Source organism: Pseudoliparis swirei, chromosome 15 (genome assembly GCF_029220125.1).
Source record: "Pseudoliparis swirei isolate HS2019 ecotype Mariana Trench chromosome 15, NWPU_hadal_v1, whole genome shotgun sequence".
Taxonomy (NCBI): Eukaryota; Metazoa; Chordata; class Actinopteri; order Perciformes; family Liparidae; genus Pseudoliparis; species Pseudoliparis swirei.
The window spans coordinates 14,271,745-14,292,818 of record NC_079402.1 but is presented as its reverse complement, the minus strand read 5'-3'; the positions used below and the strand labels follow the sequence as shown (position 1 = coordinate 14,292,818).

Below are 21,074 nucleotides of genomic sequence, written 5' to 3'. Positions count from 1 at the left end.
AGAAGTAGACTCCGATGATAGATTTTCCCAGCATTTATTTATGCTGCAGAAGACAACAGAAAACACTTATTGCCTTCTGGTCCATCTTTGCACTTCCATTAAAGAATAGAGCCAAAACAGTGCAACATAATTTCCCACTCGACTCACCCTCTGCAATACAAAACCATTGTGAGGGAGCGACGGACTCAGGAGCAGGAAGTGCAACAGATGGAAAGCAATTTCCACAGGAAACAGAATTTTAAAAATAACACTAAATAAAAATGGCTCATTAAAATAAAATTCACAAACACTCAACAATATTGTTGAACAACAAACAAAAATAAAATACAACACATTGAAAACAAGAAATAACAGAATGTATTTCTGACTCCGTTACATTCACCCCCACTGAATTTTATCAAACATGAGCACTGACTACAGAGTGCACGCCAAAGAAAACATTACAGGTTGACGACTTACAAAGGGCCAACATCAAGAAAACCAACATAAAATGTATCCCATAAGGATGAAGTGGTACGAGAGCAGTGCTTGCCTCTCAAACCAACAACTGGCAACGGGGTGCCTTGTACACCCCACAAGACCCACACCGAAAGTGCAGTGCAATACTGGCCCATGACATAAGGGAAACAGAACAGTGGGACATTATACTAATACAACACTTTCCAGACCCATAAGGGCATAAGCTACCGGCTTATGATTTAAAAAAGTAAAAATCTGGAATATGGAGTTGCAAACAGCCCCAACATTGAGCTACTCCTGGACAACATCCTGCCTGGACATGGTCTGTATAAGCCTGTTCACAGGATTAATTATGCGACCAAATCTTGACCTGACCTGTGCATTAAAACCACCAGAGTGTGCGGGTGAGACCTCAACCACAGTGTGCAAAGTGTCAGATGTGTTGTCCGTCTGTGTCGTGATGTCAAGATCAAAGTCTGACTGTCTCACATCTGCTGAGACATCTGCAGCAGTCAAAGGGCAAGAATCACCAGTCACAGACTGATCAGTTGTGTGGTCCTCATGTGAGATAGCTGTGTTCTGGAGGTCAGAAGTAACACTCGTCATGTCAGCCGTTTCCGCCTCAGCTAGACTTGGCACAGACAACTGAGTAATCCAGTCAATGGTTCTCCTCTCCGAATCCACAGGCACCGCATCAGTCAAGATGCCCTGTCCATCTTCCACAGTTACAGGAGCTTCTCTGTCACTTTCAGTGTCAAAGCTTTCACTAGCCACACTGCGAGGCTCACTCCTTCTCCCAGGCACCTCTTCTGCCTCACCACCATCATCTCCTGAAGCTGAGGATCCTGTAACTAGCAGGGATGAAGCCCGGTCAGACATTTCACATGTGTCCCCCACAGGAAGGAAATTAACCTGCATCAGCAAGTTCCTGTGGATCACCTTCTCCCGTCCAGTGACTGTGTCGCGGATTCTGTATGTGTGTGTCTCCGTCTTTACGTCCACCACAGTGTAGACGGTTGAGTCCCACCTGTCAGCAAGCTTCTTCTTACCTCTTTCCTTTCTGTTGGCCAGGAGCACCCTGTCACCGATCTTGATATTGGGTCCCTTTACTCTCCTGTTGTACAACTGAGCATGTCGATTCTGCTCTCTTGTAGCATGGACAGAAAACTTTCAGTGTCTGAGTCTTTGTCTGGGCAAGGGCCAGATACAGTCTTCCAATAGGACTTGCAGAGTTTAGACTGGCGCAAGACGTGTTTTATAACATTGGTTCCTATAATCAACTCATCATGCTGTCCAGGGACAACAAGTGTTGGAACAAACATCTTAGAACCGTACACTTCCATCTCCACACCAAAAGCACACTTGGGCCTAACACGAAGTCCACCACATCCAACAAGGACTACATTGACATCAATTTGTTCTTGGTCAGTTATCACTCCAGCATCTCTCAGTTTCATCTCAGCTGTTTCACTAATGCTACACGCCATAGAGCCACTGTCCAACATGCCACCTATTGTAATAGTCCCACCCATTACCACAGGTGTGTAGAAAAGACTGTCACTGCTGCCAACTCTGTGAATATTCTGATAAACAACCACCTCAGATTTATCACACGAGTCTCTCGCAGACGTGTACACAGTCTCAGCATCAGACATGTCGTCTGTTTGGGAGTTTGTTGTGCGACCTGTACTGCCTCCCTCTGAATACAAGTCGGCTAGTTTCCCTCCGTCTGGTATCGGGTTGAATCTTTGGCAGGGCAGTTCAGTTTGGTGGCAGCCAAAACAAAGTCTCTCAGCCATACAATGTGAGATGGTGGTGTGGCTTGAGTCATTGCAGACCTTACAAACTGCCTCTCTGGAACGCTTTTCATGGGAGGGACGCTGGAATCGCCCACCTCGAGTTGGATGCACAGTGTCGCGCGACTGCATTTTCTCCATCATCTCCTGGAACATGTCGACCATACGGGTGAGAAGTCTCTCCTCTGACTGTTGGAGATTTTGTGCCACGACTGGCACAGAGGGACGACTCGGAGCATGGCAGAGTTCACCTGGAACTGGGACAGATGCTGGAGAAGGGCAAAGGGGATGACACACATGATGCTGGGTTTGGAGATGGGAAGGTGAGGGACTCTGAGTAAGGCACTGCACTGCCTGGCCAGTCGATGGCTGACTGGGCTGGTCAGAAGCCACTGCGGTGATGTAGCTCTTTAGATGTGCAGTACCCGCGGCACCGCCACTAGACCTCAACTCGCGGTGATATTCATCAATCCTCAGCTGAACATCACGCGAGGTCCATTCGTGAAGTGGTTTAAACTTCAGAGTGCAAGACAATTCTGGGTCAGGGCAGTGCTTGACAAACATAAGCGCCACTTCATCATTTATGTTCTCCGTCCGCTTCCCTTGTCTGTGTAAGCCTACGAGAGCGAGGTCGGCAGCTTTGTTCAGTCTTATCCGGTAGTCGACTGGGTTTTCTCTATGCTCAGGCAAGGTAGCATAGAAGTCTGCGAGAGGAAGACATGAGGGAGTGACACTGAAGTAGTGGAGGAGAACATTATATATCAGTTCGGGTTCTTGTTTGACATTAAGCGCAGGGTCACGAGGCAAGGCAATCTTCACAACATCTCTGGCCTTGCCCATCAAATGGCTCATAACTTCTTCTGCTTGGTCACACAGAGGAATCTCTCGTTTTCGGAGATGTGTTTTAGTCATGTCAATCCAGTCCTGGACTGGGTATCTGTCAGTATTGTCACCTCTGAATGTCTGAAGTCCTTTATCAGAGTTCACATGGACTGTCACATGTGGAGGGCGTTCATGTTGGTCAACAGTACATTGTGTTGTCTGGGTGGTAGTAGTCTGGGGATCACTGTTCATGTTTACAACACCAGCTGATATTAATTTCTACAATAGACTCACCAATTTGAACACCTAACTTCCCTACCATGTCTGTGAGATGGTTTATGGTTTATGGCATCAACATCACTGTCAGGAGTGGACGTAAGAGGACCCCTCATTAACCCACCAACAGGAGTACAATCTGGGCTCTGACCTAGCCCTGTATCACAATTATCCGGTGTTAGTTTAGAGTATCCCACATTCCTACTGTTAGAAATATGACTGAGCCAAGCACCCCTCCCCTTTGGCAACTTAGGGCTAGCAAACTCATCCATTGTTGCTATAGCGATCGTTTTTATAACCAATAAATGTACTTGCGTTGTGTATTTAGAACCAAACGTAGTAGAAATGCAATGAATATGCAGAAGAAAAAAAGAAAAAAAAAAATATATATCAATAATCAAAAGTCATCGACACACTGAGATCAAACAATTTGAAGCACTATGCCCTATTCCACAATCTCTTAAAAACCTGATATGACCACAACGGTCTTCAAAGGCGGATCAGGACGTCAGCACAACATCCACGGCGACGAGCATCAAGCTGGTCTAAAGATCCAGGTCACGGCACCAGTGTAACGGATGTGAAACGGCATAGAAGAAGTAGACTCCGATGATAGATTTTCCCAGCATTTATTTATGCTGCAGAAGACAACAGAAAACACTTATTGCCTTCTGGTCCATCTTTGCACTTCCATTAAAGAATAGAGCCAAAACAGTGCAACATAATTTCCCACTCGACTCACCCTCTGCAATACAAAACCATTGTGAGGGAGAGACGGACTCAGGAGCAGGAAGTGCAACAGATGGAAAGCAATTTCCACAGGAAACAGAATTTTAAAAATAACACTAAATAAAAATGGCTCATTAAAATAAAATTCACAAACACTCAACAATATTGTTGAACAACAAACAAAAATAAAATACAACACATTGAAAACAAGAAATAACAGAATGTATTTCTAACTCCGTTACACAACCAAACATCTGCACATCAGTTCAACAAAGGAGAAAGAGACTGAGGACAAGCACAATGTCACATCTGCCGATGGAGAAGAATTGGATAGGCATGAACTCTGCAGATCAGGGATCATTCGTCCAACAGACAAGTAAGGAGTCGAGTCAACTAAATATTTCCATCCCTGTATTTTGATTAACTCGGCACCCCTCACTCATTTGCAATCCCCATTGTCTTTATTCAGGTCTTCCTTGTTGGTTGAGGAGGAATCCCCGTCTACAGGACATTGCTCCTCTTGGGTCTGGGAGCCGAGCAGTTGGGCCCTGAACTCCAGCCGGGCTTGCTTGTTTGACTCCATTAATTCGTGCAGTTTGCCATTGAGTGAATCATTCCGATCTTCCAGGTCATCGAGATAAGAGTTAATCTGATCTAGTGTGGAGTTGATGACTTCATACTCTGTGGGTATGAAGCAGAGAAATCAGTCATTTGTCAGGCAAAGTAAAAAAACTTTTCTTGCAGAGTAAAGCAAAAGTAAAGTAACATTTCCATCACTGATAACCCCATTTTTTTGGACGGGATTAATGTCAAAATAAATAAAGCACCCATGTTGTTATTCCTTTAACTCGGATTAACCGTATGAATTAATGTGTACACGTTTCTACAACGAATCAACACATTAGCGCATTACCTTCGTCATCTAATTCATCTTCGTCGTCGTTGATACCATCGTCAATTGAGATGTTTGGATCTCCGTTTGGTCCAGACATTATTTAACGTGAAACCTTCACGTTCAGTAACGTTAGAATTAGAATTAGAAATCCACTAGCTACCGTATGGCGTTAACAATTAAATAGCTAGCTTGGTTGCTTGATAATTTGTTGTTCAAATTCAGCAAAACGACCAACAAACTCAATATGAAATATTTACGTAAACGTTATTTTCAGTCAGTTTGGAAAAATGTACAGATTCAGATATACAGAAGAGGTTTTCGTTGGTGCTAGCTGTCTAGTTAGCTTGGCAGTTGTCATTGGCTCACGTCAGGAGTTTGTTTATCGAAGCGGTGAATCATGGGAAACGTGTGGGCGGGGTTTTAACTTCTCAGCAAAGATATGTCTGGTAGGGTGACAGAGTACTCACTCTATACAGAAATCTAGATAGGTAGATACGTGAACGTATCTTAACTCCAACCCCTCAAATAAACTTAAAAACGTGTTTTTATGTTTTACTACTAGTGTCAATTTGCAGATATGGTCAACTTTTTAATTTAAAGTTAAATACCTGAAAATACAAACAGAGTGGGCCATCTATAATACCGTGCGCTCTAATTCTGAGCTGTCAGGTGATGTCAGTCAGCTGACTTGTTCGCGCCTGACATTTGCCAATTAACGTTTATTTTGCACTCTATAGTCACTTGAGCTTCCTCTATTTTCACAATAGTTACACATACATACACATTGACGTGTCTGTGCCATAAAAGCAGTATTTTATTCGGTTGTATAATACTAGTTTGCTACTTTATCTTATTTATTCCGTTTCCCTGTGAGCATTAATGAAAACCCCAAGCTTTACCGTTACTGGTTTCCTCAAATATATTTGATTAAAGGGTCTTGTTTAATAAATACCACGATGATAGCTGAATGGCTTTACCCTTTCGTTCAAACTGACCTTCCTTTCTTTAGTCAGTAGATGGAGCTAACACATGGTGCAACAGAGTCTGCGCCAACGACCCACGTGTAGTCATTTCCTGCATGGGTGGCCTGATCAACACACCGAAATGTTTTGAAGTGTTTTAAAGCTATGGAAGAATTACCTGCGGACGTCAAAGCCTTTCTTTGTAACCACCCTTTCCTTCAGCTTATAGATGGCAAAAAGGTTCGTGAGCTAAATTGATCACATTTCGCGAAACGCACCGTTGTTATGCTAGCCGTATTGCTAGTGTGTCACATGAGCCCTGCACTGCGAAGGCTACATTAGTCATATACATTGTTTTGTTTCGGGGTTTCTTTACAGATCAAATGTACTCTAAATGGCCACGAGTTTCCATGCAACCTGACGGAGCTACAGAATTTCACTAAAGGGAAGAAATATGAGAAACTGAGTGCAACAGCAGAGTTCAACTACAGCCAGTATGAACCTCAGATTGTACCGAGCACGAAGCAACCGTAAGTAGACACTTGCTTGCCAGTGTCTCACTTTGCACGAGAGATACTTTCTACTTGCAACATATGGCGTTGCTTGTGAAGGAAAGGCCTCAATTCCTCACTCGGAAATGGGCTAAATGTGTTAAGCTAGCCTGCACACGTGTAGCTAATTGTCTGATGCCTTCTGTCTGTTTTACAGCAATCAGCTGTTCTGTAAGCTGACCCTCAGACACCTCAACCGGCAGCCTCACCATGTCCTCAAACATGTCAACGGGAAACGCTACAAGAAAGCCCTCTCCAAATGTCAGTGCATCACTTATTCTACACGCATGTCACTTCGGAGTTGTTGTTTTTACTGCAAAGGCCCAAATTAAATGGACTTTTATTGTGATATTCACCATTCAGGAAGGAAGTTTAGTTTATTAACTGGTTCCCTATTGCTGACGCCTAAGCGGCTGCTCAATTTCTTGGGATCCAGAGAAAGGAAAATATGTAATACATACAAAGATGCAAAACATACAAACAGTTAAAAATAGTACAAACAGAATAAGACAAAATAAATAAAGAGAATGCAGTCGAGGACCAGGATGTATATTGTGCAGTACATCAGTCATTTATACAAAGAAAGATTATTCGTATATCTGTTTATACAAATATATTTATATCGGTATGATCTCTAAGCCGAATATAATCGTTAATGTGCTTGACCTACATTTTCAAAAGTATTTGGATTTATTTTATAGGGCACTAAATTGTCAACTGCATAATCATGATGTTAATTTTTTTAGTGAGAAAAAAATGCAAGTACAACCCAACAACTCTGCCGTCTCCACATCATTATCAAGTCACAATTTTGATTAGTGTGATACTCGCCATTCAGCAAGGAAGTTTATTTTATTAACTATCTCATTAGCTGACGCCTTAGCGGACGCTTCTTAATAGTGTTGCCATTGTACCAAGATCCTTCAAAAGCCCTTTGTAGTATTACTTATCACCAGACTTCACGATCTTATGACGCATTCAGAATTATTTTTTTAACAATTTTAATGAACATCACCCATATTAGAAACCCTCACAATGTTCTATCAGTATTATCGCTGTGCACTCCATTGTCCACCGCAGTTATGTTGGCCAAGTCACACTGTCAGCTGGATCACTGACCTGACTGTCTCGTTCCTGCTCTAGATGAAGAGTGTGTGAAGGAAGGCATTGAGTTCGTTCCAGCCAGACTGACACAGAAAAGGCACAAAGACACCAGAGAAGAGGTCAATCGGGGGAGGCCCTCAAAACAAGGGAGCACATCGTGGGAACCCTCCTCCAGTGAAGAGGATCACAGTGACTCAGAAGACAGCATGAGTGACCTCTACCCTGGTCAGTATCCCAAGTGCACACACTGTAGACATCTGTCCACTTTTTTTATTATGGCTGTTGTGTCGTGACGGTTCACGCGAGGCAAAACCAAGTGAATTTACTGTCTCTAAAGAGGTGTGACTTTGCTGTGTCATGTGTTTCTCCAGCCAAGATGTTCACTTTAAAAAATGAGGCTCAGGAAAGTATGGAGGTTGGTGGAAATAAGGAGGAAGGTGACTTCAAGACAGATGAAGAGGAGGAAATGGTTGTGGATAAGCAGGTGCAGCAGAAGCGTAAGAAGGTATGTAGAAATCTGAAATCATATTTTATAGTGGAACGGATGTAAATAACTCAACCGTATGCTCTTTATATTTGGCAATAATTAATGCTATCATATTTATGTCTTTCAGGGACAGGGTGGTGGTTTTCAGAAGAAATTCAGAAGTAACCACTGGAGATCAGGGCGTAAGAAACAAGTGAAAGTGCCAAATGGAAAGTAAAAAGTAAAACTCCTTTCATACAGTATTTTTAACACCTGATAATGTGTCAGGGAGCTACACTGCATTTCTAGTTTGGAGTAGCATTCCGGTCTGACCCAGCCTGACGTTTGTATAGGTGAACGTCCAGTTGATTTTTCACATTTTCAGCATATGAAACGTTGTCTGTTTGCCAAATTGTGATCCAAAGAGTCTGGTTTATGTGATATAGTGTTGACTGGATAAGTTGTATTGTCTGGTTTGTTCAAGTGTACTCGGATAAAATACAACTTAATTTGGAAACTTTGGTTTCTCAGTTGTTGTCTTTTTCCCATATTGCGTAAAAAGAAAAGACCTTTACAAACGGCAATTATGTCAATCATTTGTCTATCCTAATAGACTGTATCGTAGCTGAAGGTGTGGTCATAAAAACAACCAGTTGACTGCTGTCGTAGGTCATTTTGACAGCTCTATCAGAAGTTACGGCCACTTGTTGACTGACTGTCAACAGGCTTTTATGATAACCGCTCTTCCAATGTGACGATAAACGTTTTCACCCAGGATAAACCGATTCTGTCTGCGAAAAACATTCAGTGACGGAATATCATTACCTTGTGGCTCCAACCAGTCAATGCAACATTTTCTCGCTAAATTGTTCTAATTAAATGTGTAATTTACACTTCTGAAACATCTTGTCACACAACATTGTTCTTCTGAGCCATCAGCGTCTTTCTCTTCTTCCCTTTGCCTATATGTAAACGTTGAGGGCAAGTCATTTTTATTGTTGCAAAACATTTACATTTAACACCTCCATCCCAGTTCATCTCATAGTACGGCTCTCTTGTTACAGTTATTTTCATCATCCTTCTGCAGATATCATTTGTCACACATTTAAGTAAATAACAAGCCATTTTTTTTGTTGGCTGAAGGCCAAAAGTTAATAAACTTAAAATAAGCTGAATTAATTTGACCCTTAGACGTCTGGGAGATGAAGGGAGTTCTCGCTCTCTACCAGAAAGACGATGCACTCCTCCACAGAGCACAAGGGGTCACTCAACAGGTGGAAGAGTATGAACATATTTGTATGCTGTGGCTTTTATATTCGCTAAAGTTCAACTGTACACCAGAAGTATGGGAAATTGTTGACATGAGCAGCATCATCATCAAAACCCTGAATGAAGGAACTTATTTTTGCTCGCACCTCCCGTTTCAGAGAAATGACGCTGGCCCAACACGTTACCAAGACACTTATGTAGGTTTCCCTCTAGTTCTTATTCATCTTTGTGTGCCCTGTCAAGTTGTAGAACATTGAACAAAGTGTGAGCATTAAGGTAGTAATGAAGTTGTTCAATTCAATAACAAAATCATCCTGTCAAAATTGTACATGCTGATAGTTACATAACATTACTTGTTTGGAGTAGTAGGCTACAGCTCCTTCAAAACGTTGTAAACATGACTGGCAGTTCTTTTTTCATTCATTCATTCATTTTTACATTCAATTATTAAATTAAATTAAAGGGCAGTCAAATTCTGAATTAATCATAATGTTAATGCTTTCCTGAATGAGGTTTATTGCAAAGTTGGCTCCACACATACAAATGTGTCCTAATGTCATGGTCAACAAACACAGGAGGAGAAAAGAAAGAACATGTAGTCAAAAGGTTATGAAACATAACAAATAGAAACATAAACTCTTATAGTGAACAGTAAAGTAAAGAAATAAGGAATGCACATCCGTCACGAAAGCGCAACCATCTATAAACGCTGCATTTTTCAGGATAAACATGTGTAACACATTATTGTAAAGAAAAAAAGAAAGACTCAGTTCGGGTCCACCTGTGATCCTTTTCACGTGTACACCCCGAAAACAACGCCGAGGAGAGGTGTCGCGCTCCTGGCCCGATCAGCATACGTGGCATGCAGCGGTTGCAGTACCATGTAGGGGGGGGGCCCTGTCTCTCTCCGCTCGCCGCGGGGCATTGTGGGGCGGAGGCGGCCTTTCTCTGCGTACAGGCGGTCGGGAAATCTTCAAGTAAATAACGTTAACGGGGGAGGAGCAGTCCTAGTGCAGCCTGCGGGGAAAAAACAACACTTTAAAATCGTGTTGCGCTGAGCTTCAAATATTAGAGATCGCAATATTACACAAATATGGGACAGGAGGATCTCATGAGCACAGCCGAAGACGTGGCAGACCAGGTAACGTACGTTTTAGCACGGCTAGGCGGTGTTAGCTCGGTAGCTGCTAACTAGTCAGTCTGAGAGGAGTAACGTGAGGCTTTTTTGGGAGGGCGGGTCACACCGTTTTTTGTTAATGTTTCTACGAATCCCCAGTAGATAGCAGACCTCATTCACGTCGCGGTGTATCAATGCGGCGGCTGGTTTGGTTGTGTTTCACGTAACTCGAGACGTTTGAGTCCTGTCAAGTATCTCCAGATGGATTAGCTGGCTAACGCGTTATTTATCCATGCGGTCAAATTAAAAACGTGTTTGGGAACGACCAACTTTGTTAACAGTAACGAGTCTAAATGTAGATGGCGACATCATTATGCACCTGGTTCATGAACAGCCTCTCAGCCAGACAGCAGTTGTGAAATCACTCGGCTTAGCCTCCAAGTTATGGGCTAACAGGTATTTGCCCATTTGTGTTTTAACACGATACTTGCTCAGCATTGCTTGTGTCTTGTAGTTACATTGTATTTATTGAGTAAGATGAGCGTTGTATTTCCCTCAACTTAGTAGCTGCTTGTGGCCTTGACAGATCTGCCACACCAAACAGCTCACCCCCAAAACTGAGCCTTCTCTCTCTTACACATGCCACAGCTGCTTTTTAGGTCCATTTTCCTTGAGTGTTTTTTTTATCTACTGGTATGTCTTTAGGAAATTCACTGAGGTGTCACGATCAGATTACAGGTCTGCTTGTGACCCACGTTGCAATGTAGATAATAGAGAGAAAAAGCCCCAAGGGATTTGGGTTTTGTACCCCTGTAACGTTACCTTCTGTAATTTGTACACGTTACTATCGTCTGGCTCATAGGAGGTGTGTGTGTGCTGTACTGTGTGTTGGATTCATGGCATTGTGTCTTTTGCAGGACTTGACAGACTGTTTCAACATTGGCTGTATCTGTCGAAGAGCACTATTTAACAGTCCTGGAGTCAGTTCTGTCTAAATATGTTTATTATGCCAGCTGTGTGGACTGAACTCACTACTCATGCAAACAACCAACATTTATGTTGCCTAATCTAATTACAACTACTTTGTTTCTACACTCCCAACAGGAGTGCTGTGTATTGTAAAATATTTAGAAAAGGGAAGTGACATGTCTTCCCTTTGTAAAAAAAAAAAAAAACTCTGCTAAGCCCACGTAGAGGGGACATCTCTGAGCTAACATGTTTTCTTTCTCCAAAATGGTCTATTTGGAGACTGTTGCAGGGACCTCATGCTTGTTCGCATTGGCTCCCATGTGATCCATTCATGTCCCACATAGCAATCACAGTGGGAGTTGGTGGATGCTGATAGGCTGCTACGGTCTCACAGTGCTGATGTGGCCTGCCGAGTAGGCGGGGCAGCACCGCTACTGGGTCACTGAACAATCTGACGATCTGTTCATTAACTCTATTTGAGAGGATATCTTTTTTTTGTGTGCGTAAACATTGAGTGTACTTCAACTCATAATACACGAGAAGCCCTTGGCATTTAGGGTTGTAGGAGGGATGCCCAGCCCTGTTATTGTCTTGAGTTGTCGGCCAATGACAAAACTTCAACTCTGCCTTCTCATACATTTTAAATCAAAAAAATCTGTTCAAATCCAGTTATATCTTCAGTTAGTAAATCTTAGCTTTTTTTTAATGCTTAAATATTTAAACGATTAATTTGTAGGAGTCGGAACATTGTGTACCTTATGATGTCTTATCTCTTTGTAACTGTGGTTTTTGTTGCACTCATAGTATTAATACTTGGTGTGGGTGTTTTAAATGCCACCTAATTAACAACATTACCTGACTAATCTAGTCTCACCAGTGAATGAAAGACAAACAGACATTCCATTTACTTATGAAAACAAAGCAAAAACCTGCTCCACAGCACATATCTGCCATAGCTTAAGCACTATTTCTCTTACTGTAAAAAAAAGTATGTCATAGGATTTTTAAGGAGTCTGTTGGTGACCTTTTTAATGTGATTCAGTTATGTGTGTTACAACTTGGTAACCCAGTAATGGTATTTCTTGGTTATGCTGTTATAAGCAAGCTCAGCAATGCATAAGAAACCACATCCTTTTATTGTTTTTCACACTTAAAGCCACTGTTGTTCTTGTCAATAATTTCTTCTTATTTTTCTCTCTGTTGTGCAGTTTCTTAGGCTAACCAAACAGTATCTGCCCCACCTGGCACGTCTGTGTCTCATCAGCACTTTCCTGGAAGATGGCATCCGCATGTGGTTCCAGTGGAATGAGCAGAGGGACTACATCGAGGCTACCTGGAGCTGTGGCTACTTCCTGGCTACGTCCTTTGTGCTGATGAACCTCGTCGGACAGCTGGGTGAGTGAATGGGAGGCAGCGCACGGTCAGATTACGAAGATAACATGAGTCACCCTCAGAATTTACAGGAGCAATATACATGTTTTTGTGGCGTTACTGGGGAGGGGGTGACCAAAAAAAACTGCTAACAACAGTAAGGAGTCAGTAAAATGGCTATTCCTGAAATTGTGCTCAGTGAATTTCATCCCCATAGTGTCTATAGTTTGCTGGACATTGTGTAATAGATAAATACAAACAAAGCAAACTTCACTTCTGGGTTAAAAAAACATCTTCCGGATTGGAGAGGCCAGGGGCGACGGATGAGACGTGTTGAAGGAGGCCAAGAGGCAGCCCACTTGTTCACTCATCAGTTGTGGTGCTTGTGGAAATGCATCCCTGAGCTCCTTAAACTTTGAAGGAAATTGTCTCAGAGCAGAAGTTTCCACACTTTTGAAAGCATCACACACCAGAAAGACTTTGCAGAGTCTATTCTGACGTAGCAGACGGTTAACTCACGTGACATTCATGTGTTTCCTGTTGTCTGCGTCTTCTCTGATAGGACCATAAGGTGCAAATTCGTTTTCCTCTTTTCGAGCTGACATTTTTAAAAAAACATTAAAACTTCCCCAATTGAGGGGTGAGGGAAAGTGTACACAGCCGTTGCTACTTCTACTGTGTTCATCTGTGTGTCTTTGGGCAGGCAAGACAGTTAACGGAAACATTGTAAATTTCTTTTTTTGCGACATTTCAAAAGTTTGCTAAACAATTTAATGGAAACATGTTGGCATTTGTAAAGAAGACAATGAACAATATGTTGCTGCAATAATGATCACAACTTTGTTGTGTGTGTGTGTCCTAACAGGTGGTTGTGTCCTCATCCTCAGTAGAAATTTTGTACAGTATGCCTGCTTTGGACTATTTTCCATCATAGCGCTACAGGTAAGAACAATGACATCATACATACTTTTTTTTATTTTCACAAGCAATATATATTTTTGGAACTGATCTAGAATATCTTTTCCCCCCCAGACTGTTGCATACAGCATTTTATGGGATCTCAAATTTTTGTTGAGGTAAGTGTCTCTGTGTCGGTTTAGTTTGTGTTATTTTACTACTTGTGATCATTGATGAGAAGCGGCTTCATGACTGACAGCATGCATCGCTTTTTCTGCAGCATCGGACATTTTTATTTGCTATGGTAGTAAAATAGAACGCTTTTTAGTTGTCAAACAGACTCCGACAATAACTGCCAACGAGACCTGTGATTTATTTCAACATCAACAAGCCAGACGAGGCCATCAGATAAATCAGTGCTACATTGTTGTGTTTCTTGTACTTTGTGTACTTTTTAGTCTTCATGCTGCTCGTTGTTAGTATCAAGTTGGGGTTAACTGAAGTTCTAAAAGGCTAAGAACTGCAGTCAATGAGTTGATCAAGGATGATGGATCATGGAAGTAGTTTAAAATACCATATTGAAAATTCCCAAAACAAAAAAGGCTCTGTTGGGATTGACATTTGCAAAGTTATTACTAAACGAGTGGTTTGTTGAACTAAATAAACAGATTCATTGGTATGAAGAAGAACACGTGGTTGCATCAGTTATAAAATCATGATCAGAAAATCTGGTTGTGCCGTATGCGCCTCGTATTCAAGACATGTGTCTGCTTGACTGGCAGCAGGTCTAACGGACACTGTCCAAAAATAACCATCCTCTCACCTCTCCCAGAAACCTCGCCCTCGGAGGTGGTCTGCTGCTGCTGCTGGCCGAGTCTCGTTCGGAAGGAAAGAGCATGTTTGCTGGAGTACCCTCCATGGGGGAGAGTTCGCCAAAGCAGTACATGCAGCTGGGTGGTCGAGTCCTGCTCGTGCTCATGTTCATGACTCTGCTGCACTTTGACTCCAACTTCTTCTCTGTGAGTACCGACGACAACAATAACCCTATTTTATCATTGAGTCATGACCAATGCTACGCCACTACTTCTTATGGACAAATATGTAATATCGTGCTATTAGATTAATAAATAAATTGCTTTATTGTCAAGAGATGGATGAGAAGATCGATGCCACTCACATGTTTTGCTGTTTGCTAATATGCTAAGCTAATATATTGAAGCGTCAATTTCCCCAAGCAGACATTTATTCATAATCTGGAAACACGGCACCTTCCTGTGCTGTGCGAAGGTGTGAGTGTCTATTTCTGCTTTAGAACCTAACGGTTGGGAAATAATCAGCAAACAAGTTTTTTCTTTCCTTTTTTTCCCACTCATTGTTGTGCAGCAAGTCTCTGCTGAATGATTTGCAGACTTGAAACTTGCTGGTCAGTCAGTGGCCCATCTGTGACGTGATGAACATGAACTGTAAAGTGCAGTCTTGACTCTCCTACATTGACTTTCTCTCACAGATCCTGCAGAACATGGTTGGAACTGCACTCATCATCCTGGTGGCCATAGGCTTCAAAACCAAGCTGGCGGCGTTGACCCTGGTCGTGTGGCTTCTGGCCATCAACATCTACTTCAACGCCTTCTGGACCGTCCCCGCCTACAAGCCCATGCACGACTTCCTCAAGTACGACTTCTTCCAGACCACCTCGGTCATCGGTGGTCTGCTGTTAGTGGTGGCACTTGGACCTGGAGGAGTGTCCATGGATGAGAAAAAGAAAGAGTGGTAGGCCAAGGGGGGGTTATGATACGAGGATTGCACACCACCACTAACTTCCCCCACCCATTGGGACTCAAAGACCTTCCCTCCTCCAGTTCCACCCACCAGGGAACACCGCTTCTGGTTTATTTGGTATCAATCCAGTGACACCATGTCACTCATTTATGGACATTTGTTTTCTATTTTACGTCATGCATAATGCCATGTTGGTTTTCCATAACAATAATAAAAAAGACGTGTTTCAAAGATACATACTATGGATTTTTTTTTTACGGTTTATTTGTTTTGTTTGCAGAAGAGATGAAACAATGTATTTTATTTTAATGGGTGTTATGCCATGAGTTATAATAGATTAGCGTTCATATTTTCTAAGTAAATGCTGCAGTGGACCCAGTGCAGAAGTTTGCCCCCGCCCCACCCCGTGCTGGTCTTTCTTTTTTCCGACGTTGGATCTTAGTGTCAGAGACTTACTCTTTATTTCAAACTCGGGCACTGATTTGACAGCAACTCGCCTTGACTCCAGGTTTTTATCTCCCCTGAGGTTTTCCCTTCGACACTGTAGCCTTTAAAACATCTTTACACCGTCATTCTCGCCTGACAATTGTTCATAGGGAGTTGAATCCAGAGGGAGGTGGACATGTACATTGTGTTTAAATTGGTGGGTTGCAGTCGCGTTTGATTGAAAGTTTTCAACACAATTGTTAGCTCCACGACTTGTTATTGGGTATTTTGTCTTGTACGTCTTTGGCAAATGCCTAACTTGTGAACTGTGTATGATCTGGGTGAGTAAGAGTGGGAGGCTCAATGTTTGTGAAACTCCATAATCTGCAATCTAGTAAAGCCTGAGGACTAAGCAGTCACTTGCTATCTGGACTTGCTCAGTGTTTTTTGCCCTGTAAGACATACAAATTAAAACAATTCAGTGTATTAATTTCAAAAGTTTATATTGTATTTTTTATTTTGGAACTTCATGGCGAATAAATAAAAATTCAAAGATATAAGGTTACTGTCTTGGTGTAGGTTCAATTCAATTCAGTTTATTTGCATAGCCCATTTTCACACATTACAAATTTGACGAGTGCTTTGCAATCTGTACATATCGACATCCCTGTCCCAGAACCTCACATCGGATCAGGAAAAACTACCAAATAACCCTTTCAGAAACCTCAGGAGAGCAACAGAGGAGGTTCTCTCTCCAGGATGGACAAGTGCAATAGATGCCATGTGTACAGAAGGAATCATTGTACACAAATTAAAATAGTAACAACACAATCAATGAATATGATAGTGTATGAATAGTTGGTAGTAGGCATCTTCCACAATCCAGACCTCCATGATCCATCGGGCAGATGGAGGTAGAGAGGGGGAGTGGGCGGAGTCCCAACAGGGCCAACTGAATTATAGTCAAATGTTACAAGAAATAAGGAAACATAAATAGACTACCTAATGGGCTGATATAACTGATCTAATGAGTAAATATTAACATCACCATTCATATTAATAAATATACATTTGAGCCCTTATGATGTACTCGCAGCTGAAGAACATCGGCACAGTGTCTTTTTGAAGACCCGTTCGATATCGCAGCTTTTCAAAAAATGGTAATAGAAAATTCTAAAATATTGTAAGGCCAAACTGAAAGGTGTCGCGATTTAACCAATCCACGACCATGCGTGCAGGAAAGACCAGCCGTACTGCAGGAGGATTTTAGTTGAACTTCAATAAGGTTTATTCAACAGAGTATCACGCATGCCCCATTGGAGCACAGGGTGTAGTCTAACCCTCTAGGCCCCACCCAGGTCTTCCCTCTCCAGCCATCAGTAATGTATGCACGTTGTTCCTCGTTTCAGTGTATATAGGGTTAATTGATTCTGCTTGAAGAGTTCATGTGCAGGACAAAGACATGATTCACTTGTTGCTTTTTGAAGATTCTCTACCGTGCTCGGGAGGTTTAAGATAGTCTTATCTCTTTCGGGATGGGACGAACTGTGGCGAGAAGGTCGTCCCAGGATAGTTACAAAGGGCCAGTGTAGGTATGTGTGTGGGGGTGGCAGAGAGAGAGCCAATGTGCTCAGCGTTCCACTATAATTCAAAAGTGTCTATATACTACCTATTTTCTAGAAAGGTTAGTTTGTAATTGGACGATTGTTGGAAGGTCAGGACTTGCGTACAGACTGACCTAACGACCTACGATGTTAAAACTTTATTGCAATGGATCTGTTTGAGCCATTTAGTTTTTTGGGGTTTCTTAGTTTATATTTCTCTGGGTGTCTGCAGTGAACAGTTTACATGTTGATGGGTCACGCCTCTCAATCAAGTATTAACTAGACTCGGGTGGTACTAGTCTCTGTGTTTGGCCTGCTGGAGATGTAACGGTACCTCAAAGACTAACATGATTAAACGGCACAAAACAATGAGCTAGATTCTAAATATTAAATACAAACACAGCAAACAAAGCAATCTGCAATATGCAGCTATGGTGGAAAAAGTAAGCAACCAATACATTGTGGGTCAAGAACATTGTAGCATTAGATTCACATTGTGTAATGATGTAGTGGGCTGTGAACACTGCATGATGGTTGGAGAAAAGTTCAACAAATATGTGACGCAGTACCTTGTTTACTTTTTTTATTTCGACCATCAAATGTATCTTGTGGCCATTTTGGAGGGGGCCCAGCCCTACAATACCTCGCAACATCTTTTTCAATGTAATAATATAATATATCAGTTACTTTGCATAGATTTTTACTTAAGTAAAGGATCTGAATGCTTATTGTATCGCTGCTTAAAGGATACTCCATCGATTTAGCATTGCGCTTGCATATTAAAACCAAAATGTAGAGCTCCAAACGCTGCATCCTACAATTCCCACAATGCAACACGAGAGCATCTTTCACACGTGCGAATGGATGATGCAATGTGTGTTGGACCAGTCAGACCGAAGTAGCCTGTTGACCAAGCACGCTGCGGCTACTCTCCTTCAGTTCTCACCGACACACCAACGGCGACAACGTCTCTGGAAAACGCGCTCTTACCTCCCTCTCTCTCACGTAAGTACAACCCGCATTCTTGTTTGTATTTGTATTTAATGTTGGCTACTGTGACGTTATCTATCAGTCACGGCAGCGACTGCTGCGCACCATCAAGTAGACTGCGGTCAAGCCAGCCGCCACTTCGAAAAACACAGTCAAGCCAGCCCGCACGATTTTTTTCAGTACACGTATATACCAGACATTACGGTACGAGCGTGTGAAAGCTGTCTTCAAAATAAGAGCGAACTTCCGGTGAACGTGATATGACGAAACACGCCTTTAAATACAGATATAGTGATAGATTAAACTAAATGAAGAGATGAAAAATCATGAATGGTATTAATGATGAACACATTAAATGAAATAAAGTAATTATTCCAATATTGGGATATTCTGATTTAGAATTTCAAAATAAAAGCTAAAGACTTTCACTTCTGATTCATGGTAGAGTACCTCAATGTGTCATCCAGAGATGCAAATCTGAAACTTTCTTCAAAAAAGGTACACTGCAGTCTTGTTAATGGTGACCTCTGCTAGACCCATGAATATTTTCATGAGATATTACTGTGTAGATTTTGAATAAATTCACTTTAAAGTTAGCGAGAAATCAATATGATTAATATTATGGCAATATTTGGATTTTATTTAAAGCAAATCTGAAACTTTCTTCAAAAAAGGTACACTGCAGTCTTGTTAATGGTGACCTCTGCTAGACCCATGAATATTTTCATGAGATATTACTGTGTAGATTTTGAATAAATTCACTTTAAACTTAGCGAGAAATAAATATTATTAATATTATTGCAATATTTGGATTTTATTTAAAGCAAATCTGAAACTTTCTTCAAAAAAGGTACACTGCAGTCTTGTTAATGGTGACCTCAGCTAGGTCCATGAATATTTTCATGAGATATTACTGTGTAGATTTTGAATAAATTCACTTTAAAGTTAGCGAGAAATCAATATGATTAATATTATGGCAATATTTGGATTTTATTTAAAGAAAATCTGAAACTTTCTTCAAAAAAGGTACACTGCAGTCTTGTTAATGGTGACCTCTGCTAGGTCCATGAATATGTTCATGAGATATTACTGTGGAGATTTCGAATAAATTCACTTTAAACTTAGCGAGAAATAAATATTATTAATATTATGGCAATATTTGGATTTTATTTAAAGAAAATCTGAAACTTTCTTCAAAAAAGGTACACTGCAGTCTTGTTAAGGGTGACCTCTGCTAGAGCCATGATTATTCTCATGAGATATTACTGTGGAGATTTTGAATTAATTCACTTTAAAGTTAGCGAGAAATCAATATGATTAATATTATTGCAATATTTGGATTTTATTTAAAGAAAATCTGAAACTTTCTTCGAAAAAGGTACACTGCAGTCTTGTTAATGGTGACCTCTGCTAGACCCATGAATATTTTCATGAGATATTACTGTGTAGATTTTGAATAAATTCACTTTAAAGTTAGCGAGAAATCAATATGATTAATATTATTGCAATATTTAGATTTTATTTAAAGTAAATCTGAAACTTTCTTCAAAAAAGGTACACTGCAGTCTTGTTAAGGGTGACCTCTGCTAGAGCCATGATTATTCTCATGAGATATTACTGTGGAGATTTTGAATAAATTCACTTTAAAGTTAGCGAGAAATCAATATGATTAATATTATTGCAATATTTGGATTTTATTTAAAGAAAATCTGAAACTTTCTTCAAAAGAGGTACACTGCAGTCTTGTTAAGGGTGACCTCTGCTAGGTCCATGATTATTCTCATGAGATATTACTGTGGAGATTTTGAATAAATTCACTTTAAAGTTAGCGAGAAATCAATATGATTAATATTATTGCAATATTTGGATTTTATTTAAAGAAAATCTGAAACTTTCTTCAAAAGAGGTACACTGCAGTCTTGTTAAGGGTGACCTCTGCTAGGTCCATGATTATTCTCATGAGATATTACTGTGGAGATTTTGAATAAATTCACTTTAAAGTTAGCGAGAAATAAATATTATTAATATTATGGCAATATTTGGATTTTATTTAAAGTAAATCTGAAACTTTCTTCAAAAAAGGTACACTGCAGTCTTGTTAATGGTGACCTCTGCTAGACCCATGAATATTTTCATGAGATATTACTGTGTAGATTTTGAATACATTCACTTTAAATTTAGCGAGAAATAAATATTATTAATATTATGACAATATTTGGATTTTATTTAAAGCAAATCTGAAACTTTCTTCAAAAGAGGTACACTGCAGTCTTGTTATTGGTGACCTCAGCTAGACCCATGAATATTTTCATGAGATATTACTGTGGAGATTTCGAATAAATTCACTTTAAACTTAGCGAGAAATAAATATTATCAATATTATGACAATATTTGGATTTTATTTAAAGCAAATCTGAAACTTTCTTCAAAAGAGGTACACTGCAGTCTTGTTAATGGTGACCTCTGCTAGACCCATGATTATTTTCATGAGATATTACTGTGGGAAATTTGAATGAATTCAATTTAAAGTTGGCGAGAAATAAATATTATTAATATTATGGCAATATATGAATTTTATTTTAAGCAAATCTG

General features: G+C 40.8%; 4 protein-coding genes across 4 annotated transcripts in view; 3 read left to right on the top strand and 1 right to left on the bottom strand.

Annotated features, from left to right (window-relative positions):
- Positions 1-17: 17 nt before the first annotated feature.
- bbln (bublin coiled coil protein) lies at positions 18-5,325 on the bottom strand. Its single transcript, XM_056432396.1, has 2 exons — positions 4,996-5,325; positions 18-4,763 (listed from the first exon to the last, which is right to left on the bottom strand). Exons 1-2 carry the CDS (start codon positions 5,072-5,074, stop codon positions 4,522-4,524), a joined length of 321 nt encoding a protein of 106 aa, XP_056288371.1. The 5' UTR covers positions 5,075-5,325; the 3' UTR covers positions 18-4,521.
- Positions 5,326-6,030: 705 nt separating this feature from the next.
- Positions 6,031-8,953, top strand: surf2 (surfeit 2). The gene is made up of 6 exons (XM_056432395.1): positions 6,031-6,179; positions 6,318-6,469; positions 6,648-6,751; positions 7,634-7,819; positions 7,966-8,099; positions 8,209-8,953. Exons 1-6 carry the CDS (start codon positions 6,105-6,107, stop codon positions 8,296-8,298), a joined length of 741 nt encoding a protein of 246 aa, XP_056288370.1. The 5' UTR covers positions 6,031-6,104; the 3' UTR covers positions 8,299-8,953.
- A 1,328-nt stretch (positions 8,954-10,281) lies between these two features.
- Positions 10,282-15,697, top strand: surf4 (surfeit 4). The gene is made up of 6 exons (XM_056432394.1): positions 10,282-10,470; positions 12,624-12,810; positions 13,652-13,728; positions 13,819-13,862; positions 14,516-14,702; positions 15,191-15,697. Exons 1-6 carry the CDS (start codon positions 10,423-10,425, stop codon positions 15,455-15,457), a joined length of 810 nt encoding a protein of 269 aa, XP_056288369.1. The 5' UTR covers positions 10,282-10,422; the 3' UTR covers positions 15,458-15,697.
- Positions 15,698-18,388: 2,691 nt separating this feature from the next.
- Positions 18,389-21,074, top strand: part of ass1 (argininosuccinate synthase 1) — a 28,565-nt gene continuing 25,879 nt past the window's right edge. The window contains exon 1 of the mRNA XM_056432393.1: positions 18,389-18,497. The gene's annotated coding sequence lies outside the window, so the exon portion shown is untranslated. The remainder of the gene's footprint in view (positions 18,498-21,074) is intronic.

What these genes read in the sequence shown, in the direction of transcription:
- bbln (XM_056432396.1), bottom strand. Translation starts at nt 5,074, where the DNA reads ATGTCTGGACCAAACGGAGATCCAAACATCTCAATTGACGATGGTATC. An exon ending in AGATGAATTAGATGACGAAG is followed by an intron (nt 4,764 to 4,995) that starts GTAATGCGCTAA and finishes TCATACCCACAG; the next exon opens with AGTATGAAGTCATCAACTCC.
- surf2 (XM_056432395.1), top strand. Translation starts at nt 6,105, where the DNA reads ATGGAAGAATTACCTGCGGACGTCAAAGCCTTTCTTTGTAACCACCCT. An exon ending in CATGAGTGACCTCTACCCTG is followed by an intron (nt 7,820 to 7,965) that starts GTCAGTATCCCA and finishes GTGTTTCTCCAG; the next exon opens with CCAAGATGTTCACTTTAAAA. An exon ending in TGCAGCAGAAGCGTAAGAAG is followed by an intron (nt 8,100 to 8,208) that starts GTATGTAGAAAT and finishes TATGTCTTTCAG; the next exon opens with GGACAGGGTGGTGGTTTTCA.
- surf4 (XM_056432394.1), top strand. Translation starts at nt 10,423, where the DNA reads ATGGGACAGGAGGATCTCATGAGCACAGCCGAAGACGTGGCAGACCAG. An exon ending in TTTCCATCATAGCGCTACAG is followed by an intron (nt 13,729 to 13,818) that starts GTAAGAACAATG and finishes TTTCCCCCCCAG; the next exon opens with ACTGTTGCATACAGCATTTT. An exon ending in TTGACTCCAACTTCTTCTCT is followed by an intron (nt 14,703 to 15,190) that starts GTGAGTACCGAC and finishes TTTCTCTCACAG; the next exon opens with ATCCTGCAGAACATGGTTGG.